This window comes from Alternaria rosae (assembly GCF_020736505.1).
Source record: "Alternaria rosae strain MPI-PUGE-AT-0040 chromosome Unknown BKA58scaffold_6, whole genome shotgun sequence".
NCBI classification, from domain to species: Eukaryota; Fungi; Ascomycota; class Dothideomycetes; order Pleosporales; family Pleosporaceae; genus Alternaria; species Alternaria rosae.
The window spans coordinates 557,348-571,296 of NW_025763575.1; the positions used below are offsets into that span (position 1 = coordinate 557,348).

General features: G+C 52.9%; 7 protein-coding genes across 7 annotated transcripts; 3 read left to right on the top strand and 4 right to left on the bottom strand.

Annotated features, from left to right (window-relative positions):
• Window positions 1-17: 17 nt before the first annotated feature.
• BKA58DRAFT_188764 (origin recognition complex subunit 5 C-terminus-domain-containing protein) lies at window positions 18-1,716 on the bottom strand. Its single transcript, XM_046165567.1, has 3 exons — window positions 1,502-1,716; window positions 1,084-1,452; window positions 18-1,031 (listed from the first exon to the last, which is right to left on the bottom strand). Exons 1-3 carry the CDS (start codon window positions 1,586-1,588, stop codon window positions 45-47), a joined length of 1,443 nt encoding a protein of 480 aa, XP_046024027.1. The 5' UTR covers window positions 1,589-1,716; the 3' UTR covers window positions 18-44.
• Window positions 1,717-3,277: 1,561 nt separating this feature from the next.
• On the top strand, window positions 3,278-3,792 carry BKA58DRAFT_386328 (uncharacterized protein). The gene has a single exon (XM_046170451.1). It carries the CDS (start codon window positions 3,347-3,349, stop codon window positions 3,635-3,637), a length of 291 nt encoding a protein of 96 aa, XP_046024028.1. The 5' UTR covers window positions 3,278-3,346; the 3' UTR covers window positions 3,638-3,792.
• Window positions 3,793-3,814: 22 nt separating this feature from the next.
• On the bottom strand, window positions 3,815-5,493 carry BKA58DRAFT_386330 (uncharacterized protein). Its single transcript, XM_046170452.1, has 2 exons — window positions 5,226-5,493; window positions 3,815-5,167 (listed from the first exon to the last, which is right to left on the bottom strand). Exons 1-2 carry the CDS (start codon window positions 5,354-5,356, stop codon window positions 3,991-3,993), a joined length of 1,308 nt encoding a protein of 435 aa, XP_046024029.1. The 5' UTR covers window positions 5,357-5,493; the 3' UTR covers window positions 3,815-3,990.
• Window positions 5,494-5,801: 308 nt separating this feature from the next.
• BKA58DRAFT_188786 (major facilitator superfamily domain-containing protein) lies at window positions 5,802-8,069 on the top strand. Its single transcript, XM_046165568.1, has 6 exons — window positions 5,802-6,145; window positions 6,198-6,297; window positions 6,349-6,632; window positions 6,688-7,016; window positions 7,069-7,329; window positions 7,380-8,069. Exons 1-6 carry the CDS (start codon window positions 5,997-5,999, stop codon window positions 7,994-7,996), a joined length of 1,740 nt encoding a protein of 579 aa, XP_046024030.1. The 5' UTR covers window positions 5,802-5,996; the 3' UTR covers window positions 7,997-8,069.
• An 11-nt stretch (window positions 8,070-8,080) lies between these two features.
• BKA58DRAFT_458764 (uncharacterized protein) lies at window positions 8,081-9,878 on the bottom strand (the record flags this gene model as incomplete). Its single annotated transcript, XM_046174685.1, has 1 exon — window positions 8,081-9,878. The coding sequence occupies one exon, from the start codon at window positions 9,876-9,878 to the stop codon at window positions 8,235-8,237; it is 1,644 nt and encodes a 547-aa protein (XP_046024031.1). The 3' UTR covers window positions 8,081-8,234.
• Window positions 9,879-10,279: 401 nt separating this feature from the next.
• On the top strand, window positions 10,280-11,818 carry BKA58DRAFT_470005 (uncharacterized protein; the record flags this gene model as incomplete). Its single annotated transcript, XM_046175169.1, has 1 exon — window positions 10,280-11,818. The coding sequence occupies one exon, from the start codon at window positions 10,280-10,282 to the stop codon at window positions 11,816-11,818; it is 1,539 nt and encodes a 512-aa protein (XP_046024032.1).
• On the bottom strand, window positions 11,763-13,927 carry BKA58DRAFT_188802 (uncharacterized protein). The gene is made up of 6 exons (XM_046165569.1): window positions 13,345-13,927; window positions 13,210-13,292; window positions 12,979-13,159; window positions 12,461-12,929; window positions 12,272-12,412; window positions 11,763-12,218 (listed from the first exon to the last, which is right to left on the bottom strand). The coding sequence occupies exons 1-6, from the start codon at window positions 13,531-13,533 to the stop codon at window positions 12,178-12,180; spliced, it is 1,104 nt and encodes a 367-aa protein (XP_046024033.1). The 5' UTR covers window positions 13,534-13,927; the 3' UTR covers window positions 11,763-12,177.
• Between the last annotated feature and the right edge of the window lie 22 nt (window positions 13,928-13,949).

The window sequence follows — 13,949 nt, forward strand, 5'->3', positions numbered from 1 at the left end:
ACATACCCTGGCCAGGTGTTGTAGAGTATAAATTGTCTGGAGGCCTAGTCTACGCCGCCAACAAGATATTCGCCTACTTCCAGATTCACACTTCTACCTAGCGCGCGTGCGTATTCCCAGCCAAAGTTCACGCGCCATCGTCCACCACCTTCTAACGCGTCGTTGCTCCCTGCTCCTCCGGCTCTTACTAGCAGTCTCATGCTCGTCAATGTAGCAATCTGTGTGTATAAGTCCGCTACTTGAGGTACCGTTCCCTCGAGCAGCGCCCTAAAGATCGCGAGCAACCTGTCCAAAGTGAACGGACTGGGCGTTAACAGATGCCGACTGATTTTCCGATGCTTAGCTCCTGTGCGCTTGCCCGTCATGCTGAAAGAGGCAGCACTCGGTGCGCGTCGCTTGTTCTTCCGCTTATCGGTATGCTTCATGAAGTATGTGACGTCGGTACGCGAAGGGTTGTATGACGCTAGATACGCGGCGAGGAGGATATGCGTCGTGAAGTAAGGAAGGGTGTGGGCTGTCATATTTGCTGGCTTCTTCTTGCTGGGCGTCGCTGGCGTAACGCTTGCTGGTGCTGCGTCTTTGATCGGTTCGGCAGTATCCGAGATGATTCGATCTAAGACGGAGTCCTCAAGCTGGAAGAGATGGCGTCTATTCACCATCAAACGCGAGAAGTCGCGCGTGCCGAATTGTCCTGATACTACAGGGTCGACGAACGGACGCCAGAGGCGCATTGCGCAGCTCTTGAAGCTGATCAGGTCTCGTCCAGTGTGCTTTGCGAGGGAGTCGTACACGGCTTGGAGGAAGCGGCCCCAGAGCCATTGGTCGTCTTCGGCTGTGAGATCGGGTGTGTAGTCTGGGAATTGTTCTAGGGAGGGCGGTTCGAGGAAGATCTTTGGTGGGTTGGCGCTGAGAATTGTGAGGAGTTCACTGCGCGCGTAGGATGGGAAGTGGAGGAAGGGGGCTGATGACGAGTGGAGGACGGAGGGCGTGAGAGGGAGGGTTGTTGTGAGGATAAGGGAGAGGTTTGGTATCTGCCCGTACTGTTAGTACCTTGCGTTTTGCTTGATAGATTTTGAAGCATACCATTTCTCCCAGTCTTCCCAGCGCCGCGATTAATGTTCCACCCCCTTCTCTTAACTTATCTACCGCATCGAGTACCAACACAAACTTCCCCCTGCCCACCAACAGCTTCTCCATGTTGACACATAGCGCGCTCAGATTCTCTGTACGCGCGTACGGTCTCCTATCAATCTTCTCGTCGTTGAAGTCATCCAGCGCATCTAGACTAGCTGCGACGATGCGCTCCAGGAGATGTCGTGCGGTTATGCATTCGCGAACGTTGATGATGGTGTGCTGTATACGAGAGAGATGGAAGAAGGAGCGCAATATCGAGGATTTTCCAGTCGCCGTGAGGCCATGGATATTCAGAAAGGGTGGAGATGGGAGATGCGCCTGGGTTGCCGTTAGTACAGTGACCCTGAAGTGCGATGTGTGTACCGACGCTATAGAGGGCTGCGAGATGATGAATTTGCTGATCGCGGCATTGGAATTCAGCGGTTAGCTGGGCGATGATCTCGTCGGGTAACATTGTCGCGATGTTGTCATGGACGTTTGTAACTGCTGGCGGATCGAAGGTTGAGGAAGTCACGCTAGCTTGGCGCGGAACGCGAATGCACGTGCATCGTCCGCGACTTCCAACTCCATGCTTTCACTCACATCCTCCATCGTCACATCGCAGCTAGAACAATATACTCGATGCCCAATTCTGCAAAGAAGGCCCGATCCGCCTGCACGTATTATCGATCAACGAATGATAGTGCGGGTCTACGTCACCCCGCGTATTGTTATGGGGTACCCGTCTAAGGGCTCGTGATCTACAGGAGGCGCTTGAAGTCGAGATTGGAGAGACTCAGCTGGACCTGAAAACATCTCCGACCTCGAAAACATTGCCGCTGCATATCTCGGGCTTGTCACCGTGGAACTGGACGGTGGCATTATTCGTTTAGTTCACTATACGACACAGGAGTATCTTGCACGGACGCAACAAAGATGGTTTTCAAGAGCATACGACATGATCATTGCTATCTGTTCAACATACCTTGCATTCGACGAATTCAGTCGGTCGAGCGAATATTACATCGACAGATTTGGAACTTTCACTCTGGAGACGGAGGGCCTGTACGGGTACGCCGCCAGGTATTGGAGTCATCATGCCAAACTAGCCCCTGCAGGTCATGAGCAAGTATCAAGATTCCTTAACATGCCGTTGAATGTGTTAGTTCTGCGTCTTAATTGTTGACCAGACCAATATCGCTCTATGCTTGGTATAAAAAAGGTCCGTCTTGGCGAAGATGTCACGACCATGAAGCCTTTTGGTAGACTGGGAATACACCTCGCAGCTCAGCACGGTCTGAACACCCCTTTTACTGCGCTTCTCAACACACAAGAACGAGACAGGATCTGCAGCACCCATCAAAGTCGGTCCCATGAAGATCCCACCTTTCAACCTGACAGTGCACGGATTCGCCGAGAAAGCGGACACTACTAACGAACATGGACACACCATTGTGTCCAGAGCAGCTGCTGAAGGATGGACATTCCTTGTAGAGCTATTGATAACCCACGGAGCAGACGTGAATTATCACAAGCCTCCCCACCACAGTCCGTTAACCGAAGCTGTCAAAAGGTAGAGTAGACTGCGCCAGACAGCCCGTCCGTATCCTAATCTGCCCTTGGAACCTCCAAACTACCTCAGCGAATGGCCAAATTGCCCCGAATTCCCGTACCTTGGAGAAGCGGCGAAACATTGTGTGAAGGCCATAAACTACCTTCTTTCTCTCGGTGCCCGTGTGACGCCTGTAGACTCAAACGAATGGCTCGAGGCTACGATCCGGGTGTACCTCACGAAGATACTCCTCACACAATCGTTCTTGTCATTTCGACCGGGGATCAAAGCGCGATAGAGCTTTCCATTCGCCCAGATGCGCTCATCAACTTCGAATCAGTAAACAGCCCATCTACCCTCTTGGATATAGAGTTGCGCTACTGGCCGATCGTCGCACAGCATCTAATTAATTGCGGTGCTGATATAGATACTGCAGCAAAGAAAGGCCATACGCCACTGCATCTTGCATGTCGACAGGGCAATTCCAGACTAGTCGCCGTGTATATCGATAATCACGCCAACATCGAAGCCAGGGACGAGAACAATCGGACTCCTCTCTTCGAAGCCTGCACTTCATTTTTGCTGGACGTACAGATTATAAAAGTACTTCTGGAGCACGGCGCAGACGTGAGAAAACAAGACTCCCGTGGAAAGACAGCTCTTATCCTGATCGACCCGGAAATGGATCAGAGCCTGGAGGCTGCAACACTGCTACTCAAAGCTGGAGCGGACGTCAACCACCGTGACCGAGAGGGCCGAACGCCTTTGTTCTTTGCGGCGCGGAGGCACGCTGTCGAGTTTGTGGCAATGTACCTGCGCCGCGGTGCTAATGCCATTGCTCGGAATAAAGCTGGTCAGACTGCGCTTACAATTGTGTTGGGCCAGCAAGCTCCACAGAAGGGTTCTTTGAGAAGGCGATATGATGAGGTGTTGAGACATCTGAGCTTTCGAACGCGTAGCATGAGTATCTAGGGATCTTTCCAAGAGGGCGTTGCTAGACGTGCGCCAAGGTACATGCGTCGGCGAGATCTTGTGTTGGCTTGTGATCCGACACAGTTGCTTCACTTTAGTGTACGACACTATTGATGAGAACACTGGCGATGAACGAACATGTATCCAGCAAGGGTATTGCAGGCGTATAACAGAATATCAATGTGAACGTTCCGTTTCATTTGCTATCGTACAGATGCTTTCTTCCTAACCCCGTATTCACGCATGTCATGCTGGTATAATCATCCCCTATAGTCCCATCCCGTCGACAGTGTTAATCCAATACGCCGTGTCTATGCTGTGTATCCAATGCAGGTCAAGCGTGATGCACGCGTTTATGCATGCAATGTCTCCTTGAAGCCACTGTCCGCATCCGCAGTCTTGCCCTCCTCGTTAAACTCCCAGGCCAGGAACTTCCAGTTGAGTTCGCTCGGTCGCCAGAACAGGCCTTTTTTCAGCCCGCTGCCCGCTGACGAAGAGTCGCCTGGACCGTCCGCGGTGATGCCGCCGGTGTGGGGCATCCGCTTACCGAAGATGCAACGTCGGAAGCGCGAGTGTAGGATGGCCATGGAGCACATGACGCAGGGCTCATTGGTGAGGTAGATGTCGAGATCTACGCACAGGTAGCCGCTCGACGAGAGGTTGTCTTTCTCGTAGTATAGCTTCTCGAGACCGGTGAGGGGGTTGTCGCAAAAGAGAGAGCGGTCGAGAAGCGCGGGGTCGGTGCCGGCAGCACGCAGCCGCTTCTTCGCAACCATGGCGATGGCACGGTGAACAGCGTGAGCCATGACATTGCCAGTGCCGGTAGGCGGTTCAGCGGTGCCGGTGAAAGACCTCCAGCGACAGTCGCCTGCAACCGCGACAATCTCTGGCTGGTTCCTGGTGCGGTCAACCACGACGACGCCGATCTTCTCGCCCAGACACTGATCCGATATCTGCTGGCCAGCGGCTCGTGCCAGCGCCAGCCAGTTTCCTGCCTCGGGTTGTAGCTCCTCCTGGTTGCGTTGTACGAGGCTCGGATGGGGGCCGTAGGGGTTGGTGTTCTTATACGAGATGGGCCAATACTTGTCGCTCCAGTCGTCAGCCTGCTGCTGGGATATGGGCGCCAGGGCCGGCACGGTTACGTAGAGGATCCGAGGGAGCGCAGTCTTGGGGCCGTCAAAAGGCGGGCAGGTCCGTATGAGAGCCGCAAGGTTGGCGTGCGGCATATGACGCGTGGGGCACAGCAGGAAGTAGCGGACTAAATCAAAATCTTTAGCTTCAGCCTCTCCATGAGCAGCCTCACTGCCAGCATCGACGGAGGACGAGGACGCGGAAAGGGAAGCGGGGGTCGCCGGTGTTAGTGGGGACGATGTTATTTCTGAGGCAGGAGCATCTTCGTTACCCCTGGGGAGCCTTGCAGGCGGATAGAACTGTTTCTGCAGGTGCGGCGGCAGGTACTTGAACTGCACTACGCGGCGCAGGTGAGAGATTTCCGACGTCTTGAAGTCGGGCAACGCTGCTTGCACGGCACTGGAGGCAGGCGAGGTTAGCAGAGATCAAGCTAGTGCCCCAGGAGTGAAGGCCTCACTCCTTGATAACGTTGGCAAACTTGGCCGGCACTTCGACGACATAGACGGTGTGAGTCTCCAGGCTGGCGCGCACCTCGTCCTTGGTGCGGAGGGGGACCAGATGGCCTACGAGAGGCGGTGGGCTGCTCATAGCATCGCCTGGTGGGGGAGTCAGTTTCAAGAGCAGCTCAAGGCTACTATGCGTCGTGTAGGCGTCGGCTAAGAGGTTGGCGGTGGGATGTTGGTCGGTGGGAGCGTGAAGCCTGCGCAAAGACAACAAAAGTCTCAGGGTCCAGCGGGGCGAGCCTGCTTAACTCCGGCCTGCCCTTCCTCTTTCATCCAACATCACCTCCTCGCTCCTCACCACACCTCATCACGTAGCAGCAGCATGTCGCGATGAAACCTCACCCATGGAGTGAGAAGGAAAGAGTAGAAGGTGTCTTGGGGTAAGGCGCGCAGCTCCCGAGTCGTGGGCACGCCTCCCCGCATCACTTTGCAGCGAAGGAGCGCCAATCTTCACCCAATATGGGGCCCCGCATCATCTCCTCCCGATGATTCGGTAAACATCATCCAAACGCGACTTGAGAGGACCTCAACCCCAGCATCTAAATCTGCCGATATGCATGGCGTTGTAGCTCAAGCCCGCTACCGCTCATCTACATGCTGGAATGCCCCGGCCAAGCGCCCACGGCATGGTGCCCCACTGCAGTACATGTGTAGTGATATGGGATGCAGACCTCGCCCATCTCGTCTTTTTTCTCGATCCAACTTGGCACCTGGTATAGACAGCTATGGACAATAAGACGGGAGCTACCCATATCGAAACGGCCCACGGTCGCGACGCCCATATCGTGCCCATCGACCAGGAAGCCAATGAGGACGTCCATCATGTCAAGCTATCATGGAGGTCTTGGATGGTCGTCTTCTGCTGTTGCTTCGCGTAAGTTGCGCGCAACCCTTTGCTTGAACTCGCTAGCTTACAATGTATGTAGCGTCATGTCTCAAGTGTTCGTGGTAGTGGCTGCGGGATCAGTCATGTCGTTCATCATCCGCGAGCTTGGAGAACCTGCCATCGCAAGCTGGATCATCCAGGTACAGTACCCCAGGCACAGAGTTTGGACATCAAATTTTGACACTCTACAGGGTCCGCTCCTCATGCAATCAGTCCTTTCTCCTCCCGTCGGTCGCCTGTCTGATGTCTTGGATCGCAAGCTGTTCGCCACCATACCTCCACTGATCGCATGCATTGGTTCCATTATCTGTGCCAAAGCTACTAGCATGTCTATGTTGATTGGAGGTGGTATCCTCATTGGCACGACACTTGCGACTATTTCCATCGTTCAGTCTATCCCATCCGAGATTCTGCCTTTGAAGTATCGACCTTTAGCGAACGGACTTGCAGGCGTTGCCGGTGTGATGGGCGGAACGTAAGTAGACACCTCGCGTAAGTAAATGCATTTGACATGTACTAAGTCTGTACAGTGTCGGTAGTCTAGCAGCTGGTGCGGTTACCAACCTGAGCGCTTCCGGCTGGCGCTACATCTTCTGGATCCAAGTCGGCCTACACGGCATCACATCGCTTGGTTTGTTCGCATTCTACTGGCCAAAGAAACGCACCGACTATCCGCGGATGAGCTTCAAAGAGTGGATGTGGGCTTGCGACCCTATCGGCTCGCTTCTTCTCGTTGCTGCTGCTACCTTGATGCTTTTGGCGCTCAACTGGGCAGGTGGCGCGTATCCGTGGAGCAACCCGCATGTATGCGCCAATCTTGTTGTCGGTATCGTCCTGTTCATCGCCTTTTGTCTCTATGGTAAATTACCCTTCCATGCCTTGATTTCGAGTCAAAAGCTGACATGACACAGAATGGAAGGGTCGATCCGACGGCATCGTTGCCCATGTCTTTTTCTCCACAGGACCAAACTTCTGGCTGTCGACTTTCGCCTTTGCTATCGAGGGATGGATCTACTACTCCGCAATCAACGCGGTTACGCCACAGCTCATTCTCAACGTCGGTTTCGAAGACAACGCATGGGATATTGCCATCCGACAACTGTCTTACAAGATTGCATCAATCTTCACATCTCTTGCTGTGACATGGTATGCGACGAGATTCAAAGACATGAGTAAGATATAATGCCCTCTTAATATTCCCTCCCACTAATACCGTGTGAAGAAACGCCGCTAGCCGCCACCTTCGCCATCATGTTCATCGCCTCAATCTGCTTCGCATTCATCAGACCCGGGTGGGCCACCGAACAAATCATCTTCACAGCTTTGACAGGTATTGGTTGCGCTGGGCCTCTCACACTGCTTGTCGCATGTATCCAGTTCACAGCCCCCCACGCGTTCCTCTCCACAGCCACCGGCCTCGCCTTCTCCGCGCGAGCCATCGGTGGCGCCTTCGGCACCGCAGTCATCTACGCCATTGTGAACTCGCGCATCGCGTCTCACCTAGCCGGTGATGTCAGCTCTGCGGCAATCGCCGCCGGCCTCCCTGAGTCTTCCGTGCCTGCGCTTCTCAAAGGCATGAAAGGTAGCTCAGCGTCCAAGTTCAGAGGTGCAGGCATACCTGGCACAAATGAAACTATCATCACTGCTGCGTGGGATGCGAGCCATTGGTCGTATGCGCGTGCTTATAGACTGGGTTACTGGAGTGTTGTGCCATTCGTTGCGCTTGCAACGATAGCTGTGCTCTCCATGAAGGGTATTAAACACCTCATGACGGAGCATGTTGAAGCGACTGTTGAGCGGGAAAGCGATGATGAAGGGAAGGGCTTGGGTAAAGCTTAGATACGCAGAACGGTGCCATGTACACGTCGGTAAAAAAGATCCATAGCCTTGAATCTCATATCTATGATACAATACAACATAAAGACTGTTTTCATCCTCTCTACCCAGCCTGACCCGACCATATACCAGCTTTACCACCAACAACGCCCAAGATCTCAATAAATCGACTCTTCCTCTCTTTCTTCTCTCCCCTTCTCAATCCAAACCCTTGAGTACCTTGCAACGCAAACAACCTGTCTCATTGCTCCAGCCAATCTACCCCGCGTGGTGGTGCGGGCTTGCGTACTATCAATGGAGCGAAGTGCGGGAGGGAGGGCGAGGAGGGGGATATGTAGTACGGGATTTGAAACAGGGGCGGCGGTGATGGTGATGGAGAGGCAAATGGGAAGGGCGAGGGTGATGATGAGGGTGAAGAGGTGTCGCGGGATGCGGGGGTGTGTGGCCTGGGAGGATACGGGGCGAGTGACGAGGTGGTATGAAATTTGTTAGGGCTCGCGGTTTGAGAACGCGGTTTAGGTGTAGTGCGGTGTGCTTGTGAAAGGGGCGCAAAGGTTGGATTGCGTGTTGGATATGTGTATTGTAGGGGCGATTCGGGGCGGAGAGAGGGTGGTATGAAGTCTAACGGTGACGAGAGGCGAGATTTTGATGTGAAGGTTGACGATTTGAGCGAAGACGAGGTTTTAGGCGTAGCTAGAGATGTTGATGGTTTGACCTGATGCAAATTTTCATCGTTGTCCGAGGGCGTGATGGGCCTAAGAGGGTGAAAATATGTCCGGGCAAGACATGCGTCGACGAGGTCTTGTGTCGAGATTTGTTCTGCTGCTGGTGGGAGACGCCCTAAGCATTCGAGCACTAGGTCTTGCGTACTGGGTGTTTCAACAGCTTCTGGTGTGGGCGGTAAGGGCTTGTCGAGGTCTATGTTGGGAGTCAACGATCTTGTTGAGAGCCGGGGACTCCGCAGGTTCCGAGATCGTAGGGTTAATCCTTGGTGATAGATATCTCGGTTGCTCATGATATGTAAAGACAGTTCTTTGGGCTGCGACGCGAAGCTGTCGTGCTGATGTCGACGTTTTTCCGTTAATGAACGGTCCTTGGTAGCGAGATCTTTTGATGACTTGTCCATTCTCAAAGGGGTTATCTTTTTGCTTAGATATTGCGCTGCCGTGGAATTCAGTTCCGGGTCATCGTCGATACTCCACTGTTTCTCTCCTGCCTCATTCTTCTTTTCAGACTCTCCAAGCCCACTCACTCGTCCATGCTTATAACAAAACTCTTCATCGTGCATGTGGTATTCACATCCCTTCACATTACTAGTCCCCGTCACAACATCTTCCACGGAATTGCGGAGCATACCCAGCATTCTCCTGTCGTACGCGAACATCCTGTCGGTGACGAACTTCCGAAGTAGCGTTGACGCGTGTTTCTCCAAATAAAGCAGTTCGAGCACTTTTTGATCGAACGTTTGCGCAGGGTCAAGGACGTGCGCTAGTCTGTCGATGATGTAGTCCTGGAAGTTTCGTTGCGAGAACGCAGAGCCAACGATGTGTGCGTATATGAGATCAATACAGGAGTCCAACTGGAGGCATCGTTTATCAGAGAACTTGACAATGCCAGTAGTGAGCCATTCAATATAAAGCTTGAAACCTGCTGGATCGATGTCGCCGAGCTGAATGGGTAGAAGAGGTCGGTCATCACGCACATGCTGTGGGAGATATATACGAAGGTACGGTGAGCGTTCAGCTACGGCGTATCCGACCTCGATTTGTTCGGTAGGGCAATGTTCTGATAGTGTTGTTCGACCTGCGAGTACGAATGTTATTGACTTCAAAACTGACTTAGCCGAAGATGTTCCGGCCTCGCGCTGCAACGGCGTTGTGTACATGTCGAGCGATATGGTGTCGCGGAGATAATGGAGACATAATGGTCGAGCTCCATACTCGACGTATTATGCCGTAACTTCACCATGAGTTGTAACGGAAGAAGAGTGGGAAGTGAGCCGTGTATATGATTCCGTGACCGCTGCTAGCCATAGCAAGCTCGGTGGTCACATCAGCGGCCAGGGCGTGTGTTTGTTTGACGCTGGTAGCGTGATTAATCTGCCGATGACAAACGGGTACGCGCTTCACAAGGATACTACGCAATATGGCTAGACCTTGTCCTCCGACACTCACAACTTGCAGAGCCTTGATTCCTGGTTGAACACTGACCATTGTACCACTACGCACCCTTGAAAGACTGTGACATCCTCCACTCTTTGACATGGGAAAATTTCTTACCGATAAGATGTCGTCTTCAGAGAAGCGCCATATGCAAAGAAGGCTCGAGCGTGGCAGTATGCCTCCGCGCATACCATCCGGCTTCCCAGGAGTTGGTGCTGGAGGATACCTAAATTTCGGAACGTCACGAGTACCACATTCACAGAACAGTTCCGCGTTTAGTTCAAGAGACCAGAACACCAGGAGGGTCGACCGTATTTTCGATGGAAGTGACCATGTCGGCGACACAGGGCGAAAGATTCGCCGTCGGCCAAGTATTGAAGCACGTGCAAGAAAGAGCGAATATCATAACCTTCTTGAAGGTGGAAACTTGTGGGGTGACGATGAAGTCACCGATGATCTCGACACGCACATCCGAGAACCCGAACAGTCGGAACCTGTGAAAGAAGAGTCATCCAATACACAGCGAGTACAGTTGGCACCGCCAATACCAGATGCGGCTGTAGATCCACCGAGACAGTCAATTATAAGCGTACTCTATGGTCGCCAGGACACAGACTCCTGGTATCTGACACGGCGCTTGGCTCGCTTGCCCGCCTCCAACGTAGCTGCCAGCCTCGATCCGTCTACGCTCCTCAGACGCCGAAACATCGACGCTGACGCAGCGGAGCTTTATCAACTATGGCGGCGCACTGGTGTTATTCCCACACGCTATCGTGACATCAACTTCGACCCAGAAGGCATCGATCCGCAGCATACATGGATCGCATGCTGGCCGTTGATCAATGCAGCGATACACGGCTACGTGGTCGAAGATGTCGAGTTCGTCGACCGCTTGATGGATCTGCTCGAGGAGAAGGTAGTCAAAGGCATACGACCAGATTCCGACACAATATCGCATATCTTTGGCCAGAACAGACACCACATGCCGACGGCTCTTGGTCGCTTTCTAGTCGATCGATGGGTCGACTGCGCGGTGGAAGGGTTTTGCGACGTTGATCTATTTGATTTGCCGCAGCACTTCGTATATGTCGCGCTCGAATCGGCTATGAAGCGTCTCTCATGTGATGAGCGACCTTCATCGCTGTCGGACTGTCAATATCATACGCATGCGCAGTCTGAAGACTGCTATAAGAGGAGGATGGTACCCGAAGCAAAAAGACAGGAACGCTATAGGCATCGTCGCGAAAAGGCGAGTCGCGAAGGCCAGCAAGCCGCTGCAGATTCGATCGAATGCGGCATTACTACAATTGATTGGGAGGAGCGAAGAGTGGAGGAACATAGGAGGCTGCGCGACGAAAGTGATGCTTCTCTGCCTGCTTTCGATGACCGGATTGGAACTTCAAGACAAATGCACGAGGCAGATACTTCCAACAGACTTGGTGGGGCCGATACTGATTCGAAGAACCGACCTGACGCGGGATCTTCGTCTTCATCCATGTTTGGGACAGCGCAAGCTGAGGGACCAGTTGATGAGGTGAAGTTTGCCCCGCCGGCACGCGAGCCACCAGCGCCGCCATCGCCAAGCGCACGCGTCAGAAGCGATAACAGCGCTGTTGAAGAAGACCAGTCCTATGAAACGCTTTTGGGAGATCAGAAAATCTAGTTCTCGTTGTTTGACGACGCAATGCAGGCTGTGAACATCGAAGAGGACACTGAGTCAACCGCTTCGAGCGCACCCGCCATGCCGCGAAACGCGAACGCACGAACCGCTCCAGGGGGAAACTCGCAACAAGGGAAGCGCAGAACAAGCCCGGCGTCATTTTCAAAGTTCAGCTCAGTAAGTTCATAAAATGTTGGTTCGGCGTAGTTCTCGTTTTCACGCCCTGCAGTCGATCTGTACTAGGTCAGAGTGCGTGTAGGGGTCACAGAAGAGACCCTGGTTTGTGAGATTGCCTGCTTGACTGCTAGATTTTACAGTAATATACTTGATTTTAAATTGGCCTTGGAACGATTTCGAAATGTTTAGAAGATGGCAGTGCCGTTGACGTGCGAGCTGACTCCACCTGTTGTGTGGTTAGCGAATGTGATAACTTGATGGCCCAGGTAATGAACGTACCTTGACAGTTAGCCGGCGCAGAGGTGAAGAAGAAGAACCATCTGTTCTTCTCGCGGCACGTTTGCGCAAGCTTCTCGAGATCTAGCATCTCGCCGAGCGGCATACCCCAAAGAGCGAGGATGTACTCGTGGAGGTGGTAGTCTGTCGATGTTAGTCTAGATAATCTATAGGCTACTCCAAGAAACGTACTCTCATGTGTAGGCCACGCTTCAAACGCAGGAGCATCGCCGGCGACAGATGCAAAGTAGCTATCATGTAGCCAATCCAGAATCTTCTCTTCTTGGCTCACACCAGCATATCGCTGACCATCCTCGCCGTCTTTACCGCTACCATGTCGGAGCGCAGCCTTTGTTCGATCCTCATCGCTTTTGTTGTCGTAAGCCTCCTTCCAGCCGCTACGAATGAACAGCATATCTCCGGGTTTGATGTCACCGCCTTGAGCAGCGGGACGGATATCGATTCCCTGATCCTGGCCGCACTGATAAAGGTCCTGCCATGAGATGGGATAGTAGTCGTAGGGGTCGTAGTTGATACCCTTCTTGTGCGCATAGCCCCGGTAGTCTAGAAGGATACCGCGACCGGCGATACCGTGCTCCGCCCAATGATGGATCGAACACTTGTGGTTTGCATTTGGTCCAGTGACATCACTTCCTTTCGTCTACACTGAATGTCAGCAACCGTTGGCCGCATGGGGGTTTGGTACATACGCCGTTGTAGAATGAACCACTGGGGATGTGAGCGAAGTGTCGGAAGCCGTCCCATTGTGTACCAGATTGGGTGTTCATATGATAAACATCGTCATAAGCAATCCCTTCAGCCAGAGTCTTGATCTCATGTGTGAAAACTTCACGACCAAACGCAGGCACATTCGGTACGTTGAGAGGCAGACTATGCCGCGGTCAGTAGAAACGCACTAGAAGGATTATGAGAACACGGACTTAACGGGGACGATTTCACCCGATCGTATCTCTCTTGCAGCCGCTGCGACGCGTGAAGGTGTTAGGAGATTGAGACGGCCGATCTACATGTGATGAGTTCGGCCCGCAAGTAGATTAGCTTTCGGTCCAACGTACGTAGTCGTTATCACCCCAAACCCAAGCAGCCTCCGGTGGGGCACCGGGAATCTGAGGTAACTCCTTCCTTGTCGGAAATTTGGTACTATCCGGATCCCACGGTATGGTCGTTGCTGTTTTGTTCATAGTGAGAAAATCTTTGATCTGCGTCAGGCGCTGACTCGCAGTCGAAGTTTTGGGGTCGCTCATGTTGGTGAGGCAGTAACGATCGGGCTTTGTCGGTGTTTGATATGGTAGTTGCGGGTTCTGAACAGCGTGAACAGTCCTTCTTCAAGGTATCCCCAGAATATCAACGATGTCTCTCACTGTTATGACGTTTACCCCGCATTTCTTGGAGCTGGTGGAGCCGCTCGGGCACCGAGGCATTTGTGGGGTCGTAGCTCCTTCGCCCTGACTACCGGCAAACGACTCGATTATCCAACCTCACAACATTTTATCGATGTTATGCTGATGAAACGCCTTTCACGATACTATTGCTCTTGAAAGATGTTTGTATGCGTAGAGTTGAGATGGCTGTGTGGCGCTAGCATAGGTTGATTGTTGGTGGAATTATTGGGCGGATGACGTAAGGCGGCTAATCACCACTCTAGCCGTAGCATTTCCAG

Excerpts from the sequence above, each read along its gene's own strand:
- BKA58DRAFT_188764 (XM_046165567.1), bottom strand. The coding sequence starts at position 1,588 with ATGTTACCCGACGAGATCATCGCCCAGCTAACCGCTGAATTCCAATGC. Across the intron at positions 1,453-1,501 it reads ATCTCGCAGCCCTCTATAGC|GCGCATCTCCCATCTCCACC; the intron begins GTCGGTACACAC and ends ACGGCAACCCAG. Across the intron at positions 1,032-1,083 it reads TGGGAAGACTGGGAGAAATG|ATACCAAACCTCTCCCTTAT; the intron begins GTATGCTTCAAA and ends CAGTACGGGCAG.
- BKA58DRAFT_386328 (XM_046170451.1), top strand. The coding sequence starts at position 3,347 with ATGGATCAGAGCCTGGAGGCTGCAACACTGCTACTCAAAGCTGGAGCG.
- BKA58DRAFT_386330 (XM_046170452.1), bottom strand. The coding sequence starts at position 5,356 with ATGAGCAGCCCACCGCCTCTCGTAGGCCATCTGGTCCCCCTCCGCACC. Across the intron at positions 5,168-5,225 it reads TTTGCCAACGTTATCAAGGA|TGCCGTGCAAGCAGCGTTGC; the intron begins GTGAGGCCTTCA and ends GCCTGCCTCCAG.
- BKA58DRAFT_188786 (XM_046165568.1), top strand. The coding sequence starts at position 5,997 with ATGGACAATAAGACGGGAGCTACCCATATCGAAACGGCCCACGGTCGC. Across the intron at positions 6,146-6,197 it reads GTCTTCTGCTGTTGCTTCGC|CGTCATGTCTCAAGTGTTCG; the intron begins GTAAGTTGCGCG and ends CAATGTATGTAG. Across the intron at positions 6,298-6,348 it reads TCGCAAGCTGGATCATCCAG|GGTCCGCTCCTCATGCAATC; the intron begins GTACAGTACCCC and ends GACACTCTACAG.
- BKA58DRAFT_188802 (XM_046165569.1), bottom strand. The coding sequence starts at position 13,533 with ATGAGCGACCCCAAAACTTCGACTGCGAGTCAGCGCCTGACGCAGATC. Across the intron at positions 12,930-12,978 it reads GTGGTTCATTCTACAACGGC|ACGAAAGGAAGTGATGTCAC; the intron begins GTATGTACCAAA and ends CATTCAGTGTAG. Across the intron at positions 12,219-12,271 it reads TGCGCCGGCTAACTGTCAAG|GTGGAGTCAGCTCGCACGTC; the intron begins GTACGTTCATTA and ends ACCACACAACAG.